Source organism: Phalacrocorax aristotelis, chromosome 2, assembly GCF_949628215.1.
Source record: "Phalacrocorax aristotelis chromosome 2, bGulAri2.1, whole genome shotgun sequence".
Classification (NCBI taxonomy): Eukaryota; Metazoa; Chordata; class Aves; order Suliformes; family Phalacrocoracidae; genus Phalacrocorax; species Phalacrocorax aristotelis.
This window is the reverse complement of record NC_134277.1, coordinates 77405331-77427351: the sequence shown is the minus strand read 5'-3', so window position 1 is coordinate 77427351 and position 22021 is coordinate 77405331. Positions and strand designations below refer to the sequence as shown.

Below are 22021 nucleotides of genomic sequence, written 5' to 3'. Positions count from 1 at the left end.
CCTCCCTTCCTGCAATATAATGCTGCCTGATGGTGATGTAACTAATTACTTTTCTGTTGAATTGAAGGAAATGCTAGTCCATAAAAATTCACAGAATCAGATTTTTTTATTTATATAACAAGTAGTTTTTCATCTTGGTTTGACATTGGAGTGGGGAGAGAGCTATCAGCTGTTTTGTCATTTGACAAAACTCTGGGAGTAAGAGAAATCATGGCAAAAATAATCACAGAATCACAGCATGGTTGAGGTGGGAAGGGACCTCTGGAGACTGGCTGGTCCAACACCCCCTGCTCAAGCAGGGCCGGCCACCTGCAGCCAGTTGCCCCGGACTGTGTCCAGGTAGCTTTTGAGTGTCTCCAGGGATGGAGACTCTACAACCCCTCTGGGCAACCTGTGCCAGTGCTCGGTCACCCTCACAGTAAAAAAGCATTTCCTGATGTTCAGAGGGAACCTCCTGTGTTTGAGTTTGTGCCCACTGCCTCTGGTCCTGTCGCTGGGCACCACAGAGATCAGCCTGGATCCATCCTCCTTGTACCCTCCCATCACGTATTTATACACAATCTTGAGATACCCTCTGAGCCTGCTCTTCTCCAGGCTGAACAGCCTCTCCTCTCTCAGCCTGTCATCATAGGAGAGATAATTTGGTCTCTACTTGCTAGTTTTTAATTTTTTAAAAAATATTTTTTTTAATTCTTTATAGAATCCATGTGGACACATGTTGTTAAAACGTAGCTGGAAAATTTGCTAGTGTCCTGATATAAATATAGAAATTAGGGAGAGGGGATCTTACTACAATTGAAACATGAAGAAAACAGAGAATACAATGCTTGAGAATTAAGACAGGTATTATCTATACACTTCAAGTCCCTTGGCAAAGACAGCAATTTAAGGACTAGGCTGATATAATTTTGCTTGGTGTCAGTAGAACGGAAAGCTGGGTTATTGCAGAGAATGGAAAAATCCTTGTAATGCAAGTTAATTGATACGCTTTGGGAAATGCAGTGCTGTAACATCATGCGTATGGAGTTAACTTGATGCTGTTGATGCTTTCTGATTTCTGCTGAAGCCAGCTGGGGTCTTGAGTTGGACGAAGTACCTCTGTGCCATGTTCCTCCCTTAGCTTTTTTGTTCTGGGAAGCTTTGGTAGGTCAAGCACACTACAGCATGTATGTAGGAAGCCAGGCTGGGTTTGATGCTTTCCCCAAGGTCATATGCCCCATGACCTCAGTATTCACTGCAGCAACATTCAAATAGCTTTGTTCAGGGCTGACTAAATTCTTTCAGACTTGACTAATTTGGATGCTGCCCGAGCCTGTCTATGCAGTAAGCTCCCCACAAAAGCAGTATGTTGTTGGTATGGCTCGCCATGGGATCAGCTCAGGTGCATCTGCATCTTAACCCAGTTCAGTGTGAGTGTTATTTCTGTGCTAGGGTGCAAGATCTACCCATTTCCTACTTGTAATTTCACCTTTCTCATGATCTTCTGCTGTGTGCCTGTCATGGGAGTGAGAGTTATCTTTTTACTGCAATGTATCTGCAAAGTATTTGTTTTACATATCTGGTGATTGGTTATTTTTTTTCCCCTGCTGTTCTTGGCTAGCAAGAATAGATAAGTTTTATCCAAGCAGCTTTAGGGTTTCTACCCTCATAGACTTCTAACAAGCTATGAAAATTCTGCAGTAATATGAAGTATGTAAATATATTGGTCATCTGCTTTCAATCTGGTTTGGATTGGTCATGAACTAGTATTACCTGATCATCTTGAATGCCTTTTCTAGGTAATTTGCAAGTGGATTGCTCTGAGAGCTTGAAAGTTAATTTTATTCTAGTAGCTTAATTTAGTTTCCTTTTCATTTGATGATGGTCTGAGGACTTGATTTCAGAACATACCAGCTTTGAAAATTCAGCAGGTCTCATTGAGGAAGAACACCTGGGAGAGAGCGAAAGAGGCACTTGGAGTTGCAAAACAAGGTTGAGAGGTCAGGTGCTTACAATTTAGGGCCTGATGGAATTAATAACTTTAAGGCTCTCAGTTCCATCTCAGAGTTACCATAGTGATATGGAATGTGTTGATCTGGTAAAATTTACTCTGAAAGTTCAAATTGGTTTAAAAATTGATATGTAAGTCTGTTTCTACCATAAAGGTGTCATGCTAGATCAGGTATCTGCTACCATGGATGAAGTTTGCGTTGCTGGCTGATCCAGCATTGGTAAACTTGGAACAAGTTGAAGCATATTAGAAGTTTTAAACGCAACTGCCATTAAGACTTCTCAAAGTCATATTGCTCTAGAGTTGTCTTGTGAAATTTGGTAAGGCTTAAAGAAATTTGCAGTATCATTTATGGGGAATTAAATACTTTAATCCATTTATTTATATGTATTGCACAACATGTCTATTTCAGTTGCTGCAAAATGCAGCCACAAATACAAACTGTGAATTGATGATCACTTTTAAAGTGATTCTTTGACTGAATATAGAAAGGACTCCATTAAAGCTCTTCAGGTTTTTGCAGTATTCCACATCTTCTGTGAATGCTGTCTTTCTTGCCAATTGGTTTATTCACATACACATACATGCAGTTCAGTACTAACATGGGGCTTGAGCATGTGCAAGTAAATACAAGCGGAAGTTTATTCTTTATCACAGATAGTCTTTGTCCCCAGTTCCCTTGGCTTCTGCTGTTTTGTGCCTGTGATACTGTGCAGGACAGCTGAAAATGCAAGTTATTCAAGGACACGCTTTTCCAGATCACTATCTCTAGAAGAGAGTAGGCCTCTGTTGCATGGTCGTAAGGGCTCGTTTACTCTAGGTCTTGAATATTTAAGGTAGGTAGAATACCTAGTTGGCTGACTTTTTTACTGCCAGCAGGAACAGATCTAAAATATGTATTTATACGCTTGACTTTCCTTAGGACTGAACTTCAACAGTTCTTTTATTGTACCTGTAGCTCAGAGAAAAAAAAGGAGAAAAGTGGCAGACCTGAGTAGTTTTGAAGGAAGCTTTCCAGTTGGGATCGGTTACCAGAGTACTTGCTGGTTTGCCTTTTGTATCTCTTTGAACTTAAAAATAGGTTGGGTGTCCTAAATGTAAAGGTAAGCTGTACCCTATGAAATATGTTGTACTGTTGTCCTTTCCAGATGTATATGAAGCTTTTTTCCAACCTTTGACTTGCAGACCCTTAAAGTTTCAGCTTTGATCTTCTTATGATATAACTTTCTTTTGGGTGGAAAATTTTCCATCAAAGGTTCCTCCATGCGAGAAGGGTTGTCTGTGTGTATTGGGAGGAGGGAGAGCCTAACTCATAACAATAGCACAACTCTTCAGGAGAAACTTTGGTATGTTTTCTAAAGTTCAATGGAACTACATGCTTCATTATCTTAAAGCTTGCCTTAGTGATAGTCTGTGGGTTGTAGATTGAAAAAGATTGCAGTAGGGGACTTTTTTAGCTGCTTGCTTTTCATAGATCTGAAAGAGCATCTCAGAATTAGAAAATTTTTCTTGAATTATCTCACATACAGATGTAATTACATGGTTTTCTGACATCTGTAATCCCCAACTACTTTCCATTGTATGGTAGTTCATAACATTTGGAGTCTAAATTACTGCTGCATATTAAAGTCTAGCATGTCTGTTGGTTGAGTTATCATGTTTTTTTAATTCATAAAAATATTAAACCTTAGCAATTCCCTATTTTAATAATTTTGTTTTACAAAACAATTTTTTGATGATCGGTTCAAGAATGAAGGACAGCTATTTGTACTGCTGCAGAGAATTGCATCCTAGAGTCCTATTGGTGTGTTTTTCTTTTTCTAGAAATAGCCATCAAGATGATGATGCTAAGGAATAATTTTTTATGGCCTCATTCACTTTAACTTTCAACATCTGTTTTTATTCAGAAGCTAGAAGGCATTAACATGACATGGTGTGTAAATAGAGTTGTACCTGAGGCTGAAATGAGAGGCCTCGTTAAGGTTTCTCCCTAGTGAAATCCTATGTAGTGAAAATGTAATTTAGTGAAGAGTGTATTATTATAAAATAATTACTTCTGGTGGATCAAGTTGCTTTTGTGATACTTCTAACACCAATGTTAAAACACTTTAACATTCTCTAAAGTGAAAAAGTTTTAAAAAAATCTGTTCTTCTGGAAGCAGAGGTTATGGAGCTCTTGGATAAATAGTCAGAGTTGTCTATATCAATCTTTTGTTGTATCCAGTAACAGGAACAGTGTTCCATAATGTTTTTTTCCAAGCCTGTGGTATGTTGCATGTTTCTGTTTGGCAAAGCTATAGTAAATGGCAAGTAGAACTGTATTAAATGATCAGGTATAAAGTCTTCAAGGAGTGTTTTTTGTTGATTTTGTTGATTGGGAAAGATTCGCTTTGCACTGCATCTTGTTCTGTATGAATGCTAAGCAAAACCAGATTTCCAGTAGCCAGTTATTTCTCTGATGAGTTTAAAATGTGGTTAGCCAGCTATTTCAGTCATCAGTTTAAAACAGGGCAATGACCTTGTTTCAGGGTTACAGATATTTTTCAATACAAGTGAACTCTTAGAGATGTAAAGTGAATTTGTCTTGTACAAGTGTGGTATCATTGTTACTTCTTCAATTTCAAGGAAAAAGACAGAGTTCTTGGTCTTCATATGCTCTGTTTGGTAAATTGTTAGTACACAATTATATAATTTCCTGTGATCTTACAGAAAATAGGACAACTTATTGACTGCTTTATCAACTAGTAATTTTTTTAACTTTTTCTTCCTGATATAGTTACACTTAACTTTCAGTGATAGAGCTGAATATGCCTAGAGAACAGAAGCTGTCAGCAGAAATCTGTGTGTCATACAGGTGACACTTCTAGCAATAAGAAAGGAATTAAAACTCCTTTCCTCTGGAATGAAGCAGTATTTTGAAAGACTGTATCTGTTAATAAGCAAAACATGGCAGTGAACCTGATTTTTAACTTCGCAAATGAAAAGCATTGTATTTTTCAACAAATGGGTTTAAAAACTGAGCTTTGAGTATCAAATATGAATGTAGCTTTCTGATTTTGTTAGTTCTTTTCCAGTGGTAGAGATTAAGAGACAAGAACTATACACAGGTTCTCATTAACTCTCCCAGTCTATCTCCTGTCATTTCACTAGTATGAGCTATAAGAAGCCTAAGCCTATTTAATTTGTTTTCTGTGCACCTGTGGCACTCTTGTCCCATATTGCAGTGATACGCTTCTGGAGTTGTTCATACCTGCTTGTCAAAACTGTTCTTGTTATGTTGCTTTACCATTTCTGAAACATTAAACTGACAGCAATTATTTTTTCACTATTCACTGGAAAGCTTTTAGCAAAAAGGAATTGCTGATTAAAAAGAAAAGTGTTTTAATTCAGAATACTCGATGAGAAAGATAAAATCTATGCACAGAAGGCAGCTGGTAAGAACGTGCATATCATAACAGCAAAATGGCTGCCCACTGCTCTGTCACATTGGTTTTTTTCCAGAAAAGAAATATAATTCAGCCAAAGCGTACTTTTCCTTTTCAGTGGTTTCCCCCTGCAAGATTCTGCTTTGATTATTCTTTGTCAAATAACTTAAACCTAAGATTTTTATTTTTATTACACAAAAAAAATAAAGTGAAAAAATATATATTGCTTTTTCTAAAAAACTTTATTTTTTTTCTTTTCCCCTTTCAGTTTAGAAAGTAGTTTTCTCTTCTGAATGTTTTAGCTGAAATACTTCCACTCAGTGTACTGGAGTACAGCTATTGGTACTTCAGAAAAATGGTGATGTTTCACAATCCCCAGGTGAGCTACATGGCTGAGCACAGCCCTTCCCTTGCCGATTCCTTTCCTTTGAACAGCCGTGCTCCGTTTCCTGGTGAATGAGGCTGAGGCTGTTGCGCTGGCAGCAGGAAGGTACTGTTCTCACCCTCTGATCCTTTGCTAAGCACGTACATCCTTTATGGAAGCGTAAAATTTGATGTTGTAAGATGTTACGCCATAATTTTCAGGACTATGGCATTAGTTAGACTAGATGGCATTAGGACCCAAGGGAATGGCAGGAAGATGTGCCAGGGGAAGTTTAGGTTAAGTATTAGGAGAAGGTTCTTCACCCAGAGGGTGGTGGAGCACTGGAACAGGCTCCCCAGGGAGGCAGTCACAGTGCCAAGCCTATTGCTATTCAAGAAGCACCTGAGCAATGCCCTCAGAGACATGGTGTGAATTTTGGGGTTGTCCTGTGCAGGGACCGGAGCTGGACTCGATCTTTGTGGGTCCTTTCCAACTCAGGGCATTATGTGATTCTGTTTTAGGAGGTTAACCTCCACTGATGACTGCCTGCGAAGGCAGTGGTAAGGAGTGAGGCAGCAGGTACAGTTACCTCCATGATGACATTTTAGGTAGGTGAAGCAATGGGGCAGGCCTGCCACTGTCCAGCTTTGGGCAGTCTTCAGCACAGCCCTGCCAGGCAGCGCATGTGTGCCATGACTCCACTGTTGATGGTATATCTGGCAGGCTTGCAACCCTCACCTTCCTGGGTGATATTTGCAGTTAACTGTCTCATTTAGCTTTCTCTTCTCACCTCGTTATCACATGGCTGATGTCTTAATGGGCTCTATCAGAAATCCCTCTTTGCTGATTAAAGCCACTGTCTAAGTTTCTGTGCGGTGCTTATCTCTGTTTCTTGAGAAGCTTCAATATGTTGTGCAATAACAGCTCCAAAATTCATCTTGCATAGTCCCAGTGGGGCAAGGTCCAGGTCACTGGTGGCAATTGATAGAAGCAGCAGGTCCTGTTGCTGCCTGCTTTCCCCTCAGCCTTGGCTCCACAGCAGCTGTGGCTTGGGGCAGAGACTGCAGTGTAGCCAAGGCAGGCACTAAAAGCTTCGCAGTGTAAGTGCAAGGGGGTGGAGCTGCTGTTTAGACCTCACCTGGCCTGGCTGTGGTGGAAGCCCATCTTTCCAGGTGGGTAGCAGAAACCAGTAGCTGCACCAGCACTGAAGGTAGACGGAGCAGCTCCTGCATCGCTTCCTTTCCTGCTGCTTGAAACTCCTGCTTTGGTGGGAGCTGTGGCAGTGCAACAGTGTCTGTGATGGGGCTTTCCCCATAGATGGCACTGGCAGGGTATAACCTTAGCAAATGATGATTCATTGATGCCTATGGAGCCAGTCTGGCCAGAAGTCTCAGCTGAACTGCATCCTCAGCACTGGTGGCCTCTTACCTTAACAGCAGGAACCACTTCAGTAGCCACACCACGTCATTTAAAGGCAGTATCCTATAGCTAAGTAGTGGTAGAAGTCTTGTTACATTATTCAACCTGTCCATTTCACATGATTTGGGTGATGGAAGCTATAATTTCCCAACTTGACTGAGGTCTGCAGTATGTATCATCTAGTGGGATTCTCAGTTGAGAAGATACTGTTCAGCCTGTGTGTGTATACAGTTGTCTTTGTTACTGTTTGATTTCCTCCAGCATTTAACTGGACAGCTGTACACAGGTCTCTGTGTAGATTCCAGTTCTACCAGAGCAGTACATGAAGATAGGTTTCATTTTAAACTTTATCTTCAGATCGAACACTGTGGACATAATGAATTCTAGCAGCCACATTGGCTTTGTTTAATGACAGCATGCCTGGGGGATGATGATAACCGGGGCAGGTACTTTTGTAATGGGAAGGAGGATCAGCATTACTGGGAGAGGGAAATAACAGTAGCAGGAAGCAGGCCATGAGGCTGGTGTTCCTCAGCACATCTTCGCTTGCTTTAATCAATCTGAATCCAGATATTTGTGTCCCTTTATGATGCCAACCTGTATGTAAAGAATGTGTCAGATATTTGCTGTTATCATGAACACTGTGATGATTAGGAGAAATCAAAAGGTGAATGTGCAAGTTTCAACGTTACAAATTGCTGCTGTGCATGTAGATGTGGTGCTTAAGGCAGTTCTTGGGTGTTAAAATCATAAAAACCTGTGGCTTTATTTAGTTTCTGTAAGGACGGTTGAGGTTGTAAAACTGATATTCACTGGTTTTGAATTGTTGGACTTACAGCTGCTGATATGAGCTTAAATGGCTTCTGTTGTGTGCATACTGATGTAGACTTTGATTACCCCCTGCTTTTTTCTAGACGACTGCATTTTTTTAAGAAGTTTCTGGCTGCTTTGGCAAATCAGTTTGTGTTCTATCCATGGATTTGTTTTATCATTTGGGGTGGGGGAGCCTTTGCCTCTAAAGCATGCCTTAAAAGTCATATGAAAAAGGATTTGTTGCTTACCTTTGGATGCTTCAGTAATTATAATGTGGTTGACTTTACCTGAAAATTTGAGCATTGTTGCTGTGATGTTAGCTGCTTCATAAGATAAATGGAAAATTTTTCTGTGAACATGGCAAGACTGCAGGAGGAAACAGAATTGTATTTATGCTTTTGCTATAGCAACGCTAGGTATGAGACTGGGTCGCTTTTCTTAAACATTAGCTTTTTATTGAGATCTCTGTTTGAATATTGTCTGTTTCTTTAACTCAAGTCTTGAATTTGATTTCAAAAACGATCTTGCAGCTCCCAGTGAAATAAACTGGAGGAGTACTTACTGAACAAGTTGTTAGGTGTTTTGAAAAGTCAGCTCTGAATACTTCCACACTGAGCATGCAAAAATTGTTTGCTTTTGAACTTAACCACTCTGAATGTGGTTCCCTGTGTATAAAATCTGGTTTATTTTCACAATGGTCCATTTTGCAAAGATGCTGTAAAAGAAGAGTTTGTACTATGCTGCTAAGCGCTATAGAACAGCCTAGGGAGAATTATTAAATGGGATTAATGTCTGGAAAAAATGTGGTAGATAAGACTAGAACCTGCAAATGAACAGTGAGTTTTAAAACTAAATACTGAATAGAGACTTGTTGAGGAGCAACAGTCTGTTTCATTGCCTGGATGACAAAGCATAGTCATGAGGAAAAAAATTGTGGTTAAATATAGACTATATACTATTATATGCTTTACCTCCATAAAGTTAGGGTTGCCAGGCACTTTAGTTTTGATAATGTGTAACTTGGATAGAGTTGGCAAATTTAGTGTTCTTTATAGCTGTTCAGGTGAGTGTAGATGCTTTGATCAGTCTCAGTCCAGGTCTTATTTCAGTCTAATGCTGGCCTGTATGTAGAGAGGGACTCGCAAGAGCTTAAGGGACAACTTAGGCTCAAACGCACAAAAAACCAGCTCATTAATAGATTATTCTTTTTTTTTTTTTTACATACTGCAGAATTGTGGAGGGTGGGGGGTGTTTAAGTCTTTCTGTGATATTAGTCATGACAGAATTTGACTGAAAGGTGATGAAATTACTTCTGTTTCCACTGACAGTTACGAGGTTTTTTGACAGCCCTATGGAATTTGTTCTTTGTTACTGTGACAATAGCTCTAATGTAATTAAAATTATTTCTGAAGTGCTACATAGAAATGAATTTCAAAAGGAAGGCAAAGACACTGAGTTACTTAATATAGCTTCTGCATATTCAATTATGTTAGGAACATGTTCTGTTTATTATGGGTTCTGTCACCAAGAAATTTTTTTGCATTTTTCTAATAAAAATGTGAATGTGTACTTCAGCAGACTTGAAATTATCAAAAATGCTTTTTGTCTTGACTTTTTTATTTCCACCACCCCCTAAAAAGAAGTCAAGGTCAGATCAAAACCATATGCTGGTTACTGAATTTCTTGAATGTTGTTTTTATTAACAATTTAATTCTAGAGTCTATTATACCTGCAAGAGCATGAACTGTACTTGCTTTGCTTTAATTTTGCTACGTAATGCATTCCTTAGTAAATGTTGTATTAAGTGGGTATGTACTGAAATTAATGGCTAGATCAGGAGATATGTAGAAAAGTATTTGGTTACGTTAACGTGCCTTAAAATACTAAGAAAAGGAAAAGGAAGTAGTGTATTTGGGTCAGTTACAGGTGACTGTAAAATGGGAACAGAACTGCTTGAAACTTGTTGCAGAACAGTTTGTATCTGTTTGGTTTCTTCTGCGTGCTCACCTGCATGTCCAAGCAAAGGTCCCTGGCCCTTGTGGGAAAGGGGAAGTGCTACACGGCACTGCTCCTCATCTGCTGCAGGCAGGGTAGAAATGCTCCCTTTTTGGGGGAGAAAGGGTGAATTTCTTACAGTATCTGTTCACTGAAATAGCTGTATTGCTGAATTTTTTTTCAACTTTACTGACATACTCTTTTCTTAGAGACAGACTTTTAGAAAATGCAGTAAAACTTGTGTCTTGCGGAACACTTACTTATCTTTGATTTATAGTTTTGGAAATGAGATGATGTTTTGACCTACTCTATCAAAGTCAGTCAACTCTTCAGGATTTTTTCTGATATCTTTTTTTCTTTTTTCCCCCCTCTCCTTAAGATCGCGCCGGAAGCATCAGTACTCTTGATTCCTTAGATTTTGCAAGATACTCTGATGATGGCAATAGGGAAACGGATGAAAGAGTAGCAGGTAAGTTTTTTGTATGATTTAGGAATCATAGAATGCTAAGTTACTATTTGACTTGTTTCTGCCATACGTAATGTAAATGAACATTCCTGAAGATGACAAGACTTCACTGTGGTGGTTTAACTAGTCACTTAATGACATAATTATGTTTCAGACACTTATACTTTAATTACTGTAAATATTCAGGCAGGTGTACCTCTGTGTGAATCCAGATGTCATCAGGGTAGAAGCAAGCAGTGTGCTTGAAAACAGTGCCCAGTTCTTGCCAATAGAACAGTATCTTGATACTGACTACTGCTGTTCAGCTAAAACATACTAAAATACTCTCTGTAGTCACCTGTGACTACTACATGGGTGATAGCTTTCTGATGTAAAGGTCTGTAGCAAGTCAGTTGTTAAATATAGCTTGCGTGTAGATCAAACAGGCATTACCAGACCCAGAGTAAACTTGGGGTTTTCTCAGTTTCATGGATCTTCTTTGCAACAAATCTTAATTGTAGTGCTTTTCTTCTTTTCCATTTGATTTCTTGATTGTATAAGATTGTTCAAAGAAGTGATGCTCTCTTTTGCCTCGTGAAGTTGTTCTGAACTTAGGAACCTGTGGCATTTTCAATTTCAGGATTTATGATTATCTCACCAAAGGCAAAGACTACTTTTCTCTTAGGTTTGAAATTATAATATCTTTTGCATGTGAGCCATGTTTCTCTAATCCAGGCTTTTTTCTAAATTCAGGTATTAAGTTATTCACAGCTTCTATAGGGAAACCCATAGAAGCTCTCTAGAAACTGCTACAGAACTCTGATTACTTTTCCTCAATTAATACTGTTTAATATCATGAGAACATGAAGGTTGTCCACGCTGTGACATTTGCATCGTTTCAGATTTCATAAATCTAAACAAGCTGCTCTGTCTCTGTTCCGTGCTGTTGTCTCTGCTCTAAACTACCACGCTTCATCCTAGCAGAAACACTATCATGTTCTTAGGCAAAGAAAAGGCTGGTGAAACACAGTTCCGTGAGGAATCTTGAGTGTGAAATTTCCTTTCTCCGTCAGTCTGAAATGGCAACCAGTATTGACTCAGAGAGAAGAAACAAAAGTGTTGGGAAAAATCTCACTTTTCTTATCCAGCCAGTGTTTCTGAAGTAAAGGACTGGATTAAATTAATGAACGTGAAGCAAAATCAGGTATTTTGGTGCTCTGGTCTGAAACTATAGCTACTTACTGTTCTTTGATTTATATGGGAACTTCCAGATTCTTATTACTATCTAATTGCTGTGTTTTTCAATATATGTAGGGAGTTTCAAGGAGGCAATAGTTGTAAATACGCAGCTAATCTTCTAAACAAAGTGTGTTTAAGGAACCCAAGTATTTCCGAATGGTGTTCTGGAATACAAGGAAGAAACAAGCAAATTCCAAATATTTTAATATTTTCATTATCTTGATAGATTTTTCCTGTTTCTAGTCAATATTTCTTGGCAGTAGTATTACTGAGAGAGCTAGTGTGATCTTTGGAGCTGTCTTTAGTAACTGAATTGAATTAGAGATGCTTATAGACAGTAAAGACCAGTCAGAATCAACATCCAGTAGAATTATTAATCTTCTGAAGGAACATTGACAAAATAGTGATTATTTCTAGTATGAAATGAATATATCCTAAAATTAAATACTAAATTTAATAAGTGCCTCCTAAAATAGAGATTTTTGAAGGTTATAGTATATTAATTGACCATTGTCATATGTAACAGACAAGCAAATTATATGGCAGGATATTTACATTACATTTCTGTGCTCTTTTAGAGAGGTTTTTGAAGAGTTGTTAAAAAGTGGCATAGGAACTCAAACGAAGCAAGACCGGGTATTATTTTTGGATGTTTGTAAAGACTTCAAGTTTCCAAAATATCTTATTTCTACTTATAATTGCTTAAAATCTTTTGCCTCAATTCTGTTTAAAACCATCTACCTGCACAATCAACTTCAGAAAACTGAGTAGTATTTAGTTTGCACATAAAATTATGTCAGTAGAGGTTTCAAAAGCTTCTCATATCCAGTTCCTTCTCTGAACAAACTCTGGCTTATAACTTCTGCTTTTGAAGTAGTTCTTAGCTGCAAATGCACTTTGAAACATAACTCGAAGTCCATCCTGCTTATTTCTTCTCATATTCTTTTTTTTTCTCAGCAAAGAGCTTTGATGCTTAGGAGATAAAATTGTAATCTATTATGAAAGCTTGAGGCCATGATCTGATAGTCATATTTTTCTTTTGATAGTTCTCAGAGTGAGGTTTGAGTAGTTACTTTTTGTAAATGCCTTTCTCATGTGGTTATCTTTGTTTTTTGCTGTTTGGACAGAACCCATGATTTTCATATCAATTGCCTAGTCAAATGTCAAATGAAGGATAGAAAATAAATGCACATCAGTCACAAAAAGAAACTGGTTCCGAGTCAGAAGGACTTCAGTTTTAAAGTTATAACATATCCAGTTACTTTTATACCACTGCAATGTTAGAAAGCACAAAATCAAAAAATGTGCACGTATAGCATTCAAAGCCATCATATTTTTGCTTTGCTGTTATGGATGGTGTTGCCATATCTTTTATTTTACCAATCCAAAAAATTCATAGAAATAACTAGAAAGACTCTTGTTTGGAATGGATGTCAGTATTTCAGATCTGTTAGCCCACTTCATTTCGTCTGGCATTAGAATCAAAATCTGGCCTAGAAGCAAACATGTTCTGAGGAGTTGGTGTGAACTTGTCACTTGAGAAATCTGATCGAAGGAAGCTAAGCGAGTCTCTTCTATAGTATTATCAGCTTCACTGAAAAGATGCAAATCACAAAAGCCAGTCAGGATGTGGATGAGCATGACGATACTAACGGCAATTTAGAAAATATGAATTTTCTTCCTTATCTACCCACTCTTAACATAGGGGGCTGTGTAACAAATTGGATGATACATTTGTAATCCACAAAGAGTTTCAAAAAAATATATGCATCCTTAGAGCTTGCAAGTTACTAGATGGAAACAACTTGTGCTCTAAGACTAATAAGTCTTGAATCTAAATTAATGTATGTTTAACCCCAGTTGGCAACCAAGCACCTCATAGCTGCTCTCTCACCCTCCCCCCAGACCTGGTGGGATGGGGGGGAGAAGCTGAAGAGCAAAAGCAAGAAAACTCATGGTTTGAGATACAGTTTAATAATCAAAATATAATAGTAGTAGTAGTAGTAATGAAGACAACAGGAGAGAAGAACAAAACCCAGGAAAAACAAGTGATGTAACTGCTCACCACCCACTGACTGACACCCAGCCAGTCCCCGAGCAGCAATCGCTGCCCCTCTGCCAACTCCCCCCAGTTAACCTCTGAGCATGATGTCAGATGCTACATAATGTCCCTTTGGCCAGTTTGGGTCAGCTGTCCTGGCTGTGCCCCCTCCCAGCTTCTTGTGCACCACCTCGCTGGCAGAGCATGGGAAGCTGAAAAATCCTTGACTTAGTATAAGCACTGCTTAGCAACAACTAAAATATCAGTGTATTATCACATTATTCTCGTGCTAAATCCAAAACACAGCACCATACTAGCTACTAGGAGGAAAATTAACTCTATCCCAGCCAAAACCAGGACAATGAATTAAGTGCTGAAACAGTTGGTGCTAAGATAAAGTCAGTAATGAAGGATTTATTAGGCTTAGTAAACCTCCTCCAAGTATTCATTCTCGTAAAACAACCAGAGAATGGAAAACCTGTTCCATTCCTGTGGAATAAGAGTACACCTAACTTGAAGTCAAATACCCACAGCATTTGGTGTAAATAAGTAATCTGACATTCAATATAAGGAACTGAACCTTCTGCCACATCTTAAATTGACTGTGTGCACAAATATGTTTGCGATCTAAACCCCCAACTTTCCATAATTCAAAATATTTAGTATTGCTGACCTGCCTTTCACATTGACTGTTCTGAGAATCTGATAATTTTAAAAACAAAATGCTGTGTTTTCAATAATAAAATAAATTCTCATAATAAAACTTCATTTCAATCATTTGTATTCTCAGATCTCCCTGCATTAGTGCTGATTTCTGGCTAGTCTGTGTATCTCTGAGTAGCAGAATAAAATACTGTTCCTGTCAGGATTTGAAGGGAAGAGTCAAGGTCAAAAACAACTTGATTATTTTTAAGGATTTTGTTTATCTAGGCTTAGGTTTGCAGTTTCTGCTTTCTATAGAGCCTTTTTGTTTACTTTTTAATAAGAACTATTACTTGTTTGCAATCAAAAAATCAGAGCATCTTAAAAACAAACCTAACAAAAAACACAAAAAGCACCTGCAGTTCATCAATCATTTGCTAACATTGTGTGTTTGATTTTTTTTTTTTCCTCCCCCCCCATCCTGGAAGTGGGTCTGGTTTTGTCTTCCCGTTTTCTGTCTTAAGCCCTGTTAAGCAGTTGTAAGCCTCCTTAAATTTCCTTCCAGGTCAGTAGTCTCCAAGGGTTGACCTGAAGACAAGTCTGCTGTAGTTCAGGTCTTCTCTGTAGCTGGTCCTGTCTCATTAACTTAGAAGCATTAATGAGGCTAATGAGTCAAGTGTTGTCTTCCCACTGTTAGAATGATAATAAGTTCTCTGTTAGCTTGCTCGTGAACTGTCATGCTGATTTTAACTTCTGTAGCTTGATAGTTGTCTTCCATGCTGTAGTGTAGTGCAACTTTCTGGTTCAGGTCTTTGTGTTACATCCTGAAGTGTTTCACACTGGCTGTAAATATGATTAATCTTTTCTTCTTAGGACTTGTATCAGGGACGTGGGAATTGGGAAACTTCAGGTCTTGAAGTATATTGTGATAGTACCATCACTGATAACTAGAGTCCGACTTCAAATTTCTTCTGATTGACTCAACATGTGTGCACAAATCCATCAAATGTAATGGGATGTCAAATGTGTTTTAGAGGGCATAATTTAGGACATCTAGAGTTCTACATTCACTTTACAAGGAGAAGGAACTTGAAAAGACAGTTAAGAAACCAACAACAACAAAACCTGCAGCAGTATGTCCAAATTTGAGGAAAGCTAGGTAAGCACAGGGGCCCTTGATACTTCAGAGGAGAACTAATTTTAAAAGAAAATGCTGGAATGCCATACAGTGGCTTGATAACATAAAACTACCTTTATACTGTTGTCTGAAGTACTTCATACAGAAGCATGCAAAAGTCTGACGATAATCCATATGTAGAATGTAAAATGCTAGTATAATTGGAAAAAATACTGCTTATAAAAAAGCAAGCGCTGTAAATTTTTACAAGTACTGTTTATTTCTTCAGCTTTTTAGGCTTGCCACAAGAAGACAGCTGTTCATGTAGATCTCAGCTTGTTCAGTATCCCAAATTGCAGGTTGTTCTTTATAGGTAACTTCTCAATCTATGGTTCAATAACTTATGAAGTCATTAACAAATGTGGGTGAATAGAATAAGATCCTTGAGTGAGAAAGGTTGATTTTTAAGTTTCGAAGCTGAACAGACAAGCTACTTACTCCTGTTGTGCACTTTTCTCTTAAGATGTATTAGATTAGCTGCGTGAAAACTGAAACGTTTAAAAATCTCTGATCTGGAAATCTTGATCTAATGCTCGGTTGCTTTCTTGAAAGATTCAGCTTTAAGTAAGTCTAAGTCTAATTTTTTTTTTTCAGAATGGTAACTGTAGTGATTTGAGATCTTACTAAAAGAAAAAGCAAAAGAGCCACTAAAATTTGGAATGGTTTTTTCCCCTAAGGCAAAACAGATTGTTCAGAAATGCCCTTTCCTTGTAGGAAGATTAACCAACCTCAGAGCTCTGAATTTCTGTTCTCCACTTCCCTGATGTAGAGGGGAATCAATTTGATTCTTTCTTTCTTTTCCTAGGCTGTCTGCAGCAAAACTCTTCTGTGCATCATTTAGGAGTGTCAGCTCCTTTTCACGAAGTATTGTAGCAAGTTACAGGTGTTATCAGTTCAGTCAAGCATGAAGTTAAACTTTAGCTGGCTTTATCAATGCTTTTGAAGGCTTTTAACTTCTCTAAGCTTTAGAACAGAACGAGACAGGGAGAGAGAGATCAGGTCACTTATTTTAAAAGACAGTACTTGACAATGGTTACAAAGAAAGGGGTTAGAGATTGTGTTTTTATTTAAAAGAATGTCATATCATCAACAAATGGGGATTTCCAGTGTTGATTTCATTAGTTAAAAATCATTATGTATTTTGGCAGAAGATTGCATTTCAGTATAGCTTCTAAAATAGAGAGCTTTTAATCATAATTTAAAATTTAATTGAAATTATGTTGCAGCTATTTACAAATATTTACACTTATATCAAAAAACTACAAACAAACCTCTTCAAATAAAAGCTAAATTTGTGACTGACCTAGGTGCATCAAGGTTTGTATGATGGCAATTACAATGGTGGCATTAGTAAGACTAAGAAATGAGATACAACTGTAGCAATTCTGTGTTGTAGTAGAATTATGTGATGTGCTGCGAAGTGACAACTTCTGAAATATACTATGTCCAGAATCTTCCACTGTGTACAGAGAAACATGCAGCAGAGTAATCTACTTTTAAGGTTGAATGGGTAAAGTCCTAACAGCTTCTGAGAATTTTCAGTATCATGACAGTTCACTAAAAATTAATTCTTGCCGTCTGACATGGGTTTGTCTGACATGAGTTTTTTGGCTTTCTATGCCTTCAGACATGTCTTATTCCTGTTTTCCTTAATGGGATTCCTGATTTTTTGTTTGTGTTGTTTTTCTAACTTTTTTTATTATTTATATCATTCTAGTGCAGGGCACTCCTGATCTGCAACTGTTCTGGTCTTTGAAAATATTATACAAGCATAAAATGTTAACACATAGTCATTTCCATCAGAAGAACTTAATTTGAATTCTTTACAATTTTCAAAAGCTAACAAATTAGTAGTTTACAACTTAGAATCGTAACTGTGAATTAGTAACTCAAATGCAAGGAAGTGCTAAAATTATTAGATACTTTACTACAAGAGCATTTTCTAACTTTGTTGCACAGAAGTATTTGCAGATCAGCATTGCTGAATACTAGAGAGTTTTTTACATATTTTATTCATCGTATCCTCAGTTGCGCTTTTGTATCGCTGCAGTAAAATTCTGTGCATCAAACAAGTTACTTTCATGTAGCAAATGTGGTGTACTGTAGTTATTCCTTCAGTTTTTATGGATAAATGCAAACTGAGTGAATCTTTTTTCCATGTGTGCTAATTATAAAAAGATTATTAGTAACAGATGTTCAAAAGAGGAAGCAGTTTTATTTGTAGTCTTCAGTGCATTTCTTACAAGCAAGAGCCAGTGCAGTGTTTCTGCCATGCATTGTCCTCTGTGTAAATATTTCAAAATGCCATGTTAAATTTTTTCCAGGCAGTGATCAAAAATCTCATTATTATTTTCTTACTAAAAGCAGTTACAACATTTTTAGTTTTGCATGGGAATAAAGTAAGCATTAGATAATCTATTTAGAATAGCTTAACAGTTCAGTATGGTAGCTGTTCTGTGCTCATATCTTCTAGTTAAGTACAAGAATCTATCTTTCTGGTAACTGTATATTTAAGTGTGATTAGATTAATCTGAGAAATAATGAAATGCATGTAATTATCTGGTAATTCCTTAAATAGGTTCCCTTAGATACTCTAACTGTAAATGGCTATAAAAATAATGTTCACTATATGTTTTGCAAAGGTACAGTGTTTTGAAATTTGAAGCCACAGTATGACCTCAACATCAAAACACCTGAAATTCCAGTGCAACCAAAGCACTACTGGCCCTTTTTTGGAGGAAACATTGGAACATGAGAAACATGTAACAGTGACGGGGGTGGGTGTTAATAATGGCAGCTAGAATTATGTATTTCTGAATCTCTAAAGCTGACTTTAAATGATCTAAAGTGTTGTATAGTATAGAATAACTGGAGACTTTTAAGAATAATGAAGCAAAACCATTTTTTGTTACAAGCTTCTCTGTAAGTTCTATAGGAGAGCTGCATATTTTGCCTTTTTTGGTCTTGTGTATCTCTTAAATGTATACAACTAAATTCAAAATCTTAATCAACTCTAAGGTACTCCTAAAAATGGCACTATTTTTAAATGGAGATTTAAAAAGAGATTATTCTTAGTAGTAAAATAAAGTATGTTTCATGCTCTGCCATTTAAACTACAAAAATTTCAGTGTGTAATTTCATTTTCAAAAGCAATCTGTAGTCTCAGTGGGACAGTATATTCACTTTACGGTTTAAGCTTTGCTACATGGAGACAGCTTTCTCTGCTGCCAGCATGTATTTGTTTCATTTGGATCTGTCCTCTGATTAGCCACATACTCCCCTTGCTGCAAGAAATAAAAACATTTGACAGTATCAGCTGATTGTAAGAGTGGGGAAGAAATAACAAGCGTTTCCCAGTAATATGCAAAGTCAAAAGCAAGAAAAATAACCCAAAACCCTACAGCGAGTCCTTGTCAGACAGCTTGAAATTTTGGTTTAGCAACTTAAGGCCAATGAAACTATGGAAAATGTTCACCAGTTTGCTTTTGAGGCCAACTCTGCTGCATGTGTTCATGAATTCCATAAAGATTGCATGCTTTCTGTTTAATACAAACTGTATATTTTTTTTCACACCCATCCTTGCTTTTTATATTTTATTTTTGTTTCCCTTGCCTTGGTTGGATGCCTGTGTGTGTTTAATCCAAATCCCTGTCCAGTCCTGGAGTTTGAACTACGGAAAGCCAAGGAGACCATACAGGCGCTCCGAGCCAACCTGACTCAGGCTGCAGGTGGTGTACATAAACCTTTTCTTAAGTCTCTACTTTGAACAATGTAGAAGTAGCTGAGCTCATGCTGTGTGAAAGAGTAAAATTTAGTTACTTTTTTTTCTTCCCCAGAAAATGAAGTTCCTTTGCAGGAACGAAAAAATTATAAATCAAGTCCTGAAATTCAGGTAGGTGACTGGTGATAACTTGAGCTTTGCATGGACTTTAAGACAGATACGCTTCCATAGCTGGAAGGAAGATGAACCAAAGATGTAGTATATCGTTTTCTTTTTTCCAGGAGCCGATCAGACCTCTTGAGAAAAGAGCTCTAAACTTCCTAGTTAATGAATTTTTATTGAAGAATAGTTACAAGCTTACATCAATAACATTTTCAGATGAAAATCATGATCAGGTAAAGTTTTCTTGTGGGTTGTTTTTTTTTTTTTACACTTCTGCTTTCCATATTCTGATCTTGCCATAAACTCAAGTGAACTTAAATGATGTTTCCTGTGCATGTAGTTCACTTCATACATATGAATATTCTAAGAGTTAAATATGTTAGGTAGCATTTCATGTATAAAGCATGGTTTGAAAACACAGCACTTTGAGAAATATTCTCCCAAAATTTGTAGAAAGGAGACAGAATGCTTGCATTCTTTAAAGGAAGCAAAACAAGAAGAAAAATACTGTGAGTTACAGGTACTTATACTCTTTCCTGGATTCTGATGGACAGTTAAACTCAAGGATCTAGGTGTAGTAAAATTTGAACGTAATGTTTTCCTTAAATCATACTCAGTTGATTTTGTGCACATTATACAATATATTCGGTGTTTGACATCTCCTGGGCATATGTGTATAAGTATACTTAATCATACCATGGCATTGAATAGTCTTGAAGAAACTGTCAGTAATAAGGTGTTATCTTAGATATTTCCAAACATAGTTGTGCCTTGATGCATTTTTTTTTTTTAAGATGACCAGTTTTATGTCTATTGGCTTGCATTTCATGGGGAAAAATTTCTCAAATGTTCAGAAGGTTCTAATTGCATTCTGACTGTTACTGAGTGAACAGACCACCCAGTAACCTCAACACCCAATATATATTCAGCAAAAAACTGCAATATTGCTAGAAGAATTGAATATTGAATTTCAACTGGTTCTATCTGTAACTAGTCCTCCTATATTTTTCCTACAGTTCACATTCTAATCTGTAAAGAAAATAAGTTGTTAAATAGAAGTTGTGGATCATCCACTTAAGATTTTGCATTTAACAGTGCTAGGTTTCATACAAATGCTTGTGAGGACGTAGTCCCAAAAAGAGAAAAGATGAATAATTTATCACTACCTTTGTGTTCTCAACTGAAAATGTTTTATCTTGTGAGACAGTTAGCAAAAAAAAAAGCCCAGCAAACTTAATTCTAAAAAGTAAATACAAACATACTACAATTAGCATGTAGAATGCACTTTTTTTTCTAGACTATTCACATCATTCTTTCAGCAAATGTTTCATTGAATAGGTGTATGTAACCACATTATGGAAAAATATAATGAAAATTGTGAACAGTAGGAAAAGTTTAAAAAAAATTTAAAATTGAAATTTAATGGCATTAAGGAGATAAGGCAGATCCTTATTTTTGTAGGCAGATCCTTATTTTTGTAGGCAGATATGGAATAATCTTGTAATAATAGGATGGTTACATGTCAATGAGAAAAGGAAGGGCATATAGTCATGGTTTGAGGCAGGGGACCCTAGTATTGTTTACACCTCTTACACAATACAGTTATGTCCAAATTTCACTGATAATACGCACTCTGTCTCTCAGTCATTGACAGAGCTATTTGACTGTCTGCTTCTGGAAAATTACACCTGTAGTTGCGAATGAGATGGGAACAAAGCAACACCCCAATCAGTAGAAAGCCTTCTATAAACTGCTCTGGCTTCTGCTAGAATCTGATCGGTGTTATATTCGATTCTGAGAAGTGTTCACTTCCTAGAAAAAAAATTATTGTGATATGTGTTTTTTAGAAGGTCCTCTCTTTAGTACATTGTCTAGAGCTGCCTTTAGGGTGGAACTGATTTGGGTCATGAAATGGGTCTGTTCTCTACTTTTGTTTCTTGGTCTGTGATTTGGGCTTTCATCCCCTTTACTACAATGCAGTCTTGATGAGATTATTTTGCTGTTTTATGACCTGCAGTCAAATGAGGAAGAGAAACGAACAAAAAAAGGGAAGTATATTGTATGCTTTAGTTTCTTTTATTCCTTTGAAGGATTTTGAACTTTGGGATGATGTAGGATTGAACATTCCAAAACCTCCTGACCTGTTACAACTCTATCGTGACTTTGGAAACCATCATGTTACTGCGCGAGATGTGGTGGATGTATCAGTTGGTGTAGAAGATGATGAGTTAGAGGCTGCTACTCCTATACTTGGGAGCATCCCTGTATTTGAAACAACACCACAGTCAATAGAAGTAAGAGATTGTACAGAAGTAGTGTTTCAGCTCTTTACAGTACTACTAAACTTTATTGTACTAAACTCTTTTGTTTCTGTCTTGTATTTAGCAATGTTTAATAGTGCAAAAATTAGAAGATCAAATTAGTGTGTTAAACAGTGAGAAATGGTCTTTGATGGAACAAATCCAAAGACTTGAGAGGTATGTACTTATCAACCTGCTTGACTGCTGATAAATGTTGGAATAACTTCTCAATGTTTTTCTAGCACATATATGAAAACATACAACTAACACTTACAAAATTACTAGTTC

At 37.2% G+C, this 22021-nt stretch overlaps 1 protein-coding gene across 6 annotated transcripts in view; it reads left to right on the top strand.

Annotated features, from left to right (window-relative positions):
* The window catches only part of RELCH (RAB11 binding and LisH domain, coiled-coil and HEAT repeat containing), an 87443-nt gene that overhangs the window by 5172 nt on the left and 60250 nt on the right, over window positions 1–22021 (top strand). For 5 of the 6 annotated variants that reach the window (XR_012659087.1, XM_075084206.1, XM_075084204.1 and 2 more), the window contains exons 2-7: window positions 10386–10475; window positions 19207–19278; window positions 19387–19442; window positions 19553–19666; window positions 21524–21727; window positions 21819–21910. Coding sequence is in view for 4 of the 6 variants with exons in the window: in XM_075084206.1 (XP_074940307.1) it covers window positions 10386–10475; window positions 19207–19278; window positions 19387–19442; window positions 19553–19666; window positions 21524–21727; window positions 21819–21910 (628 nt within the window). In the remaining 2 variants the exon portion in view is untranslated. Of the gene's footprint in view, window positions 1–10385; window positions 10476–19206; window positions 19279–19386; window positions 19443–19552; window positions 19667–21523; window positions 21728–21818; window positions 21911–22021 lie in introns of those variants that run through there. The other variant, XM_075084208.1, reaches the window with a different exon arrangement.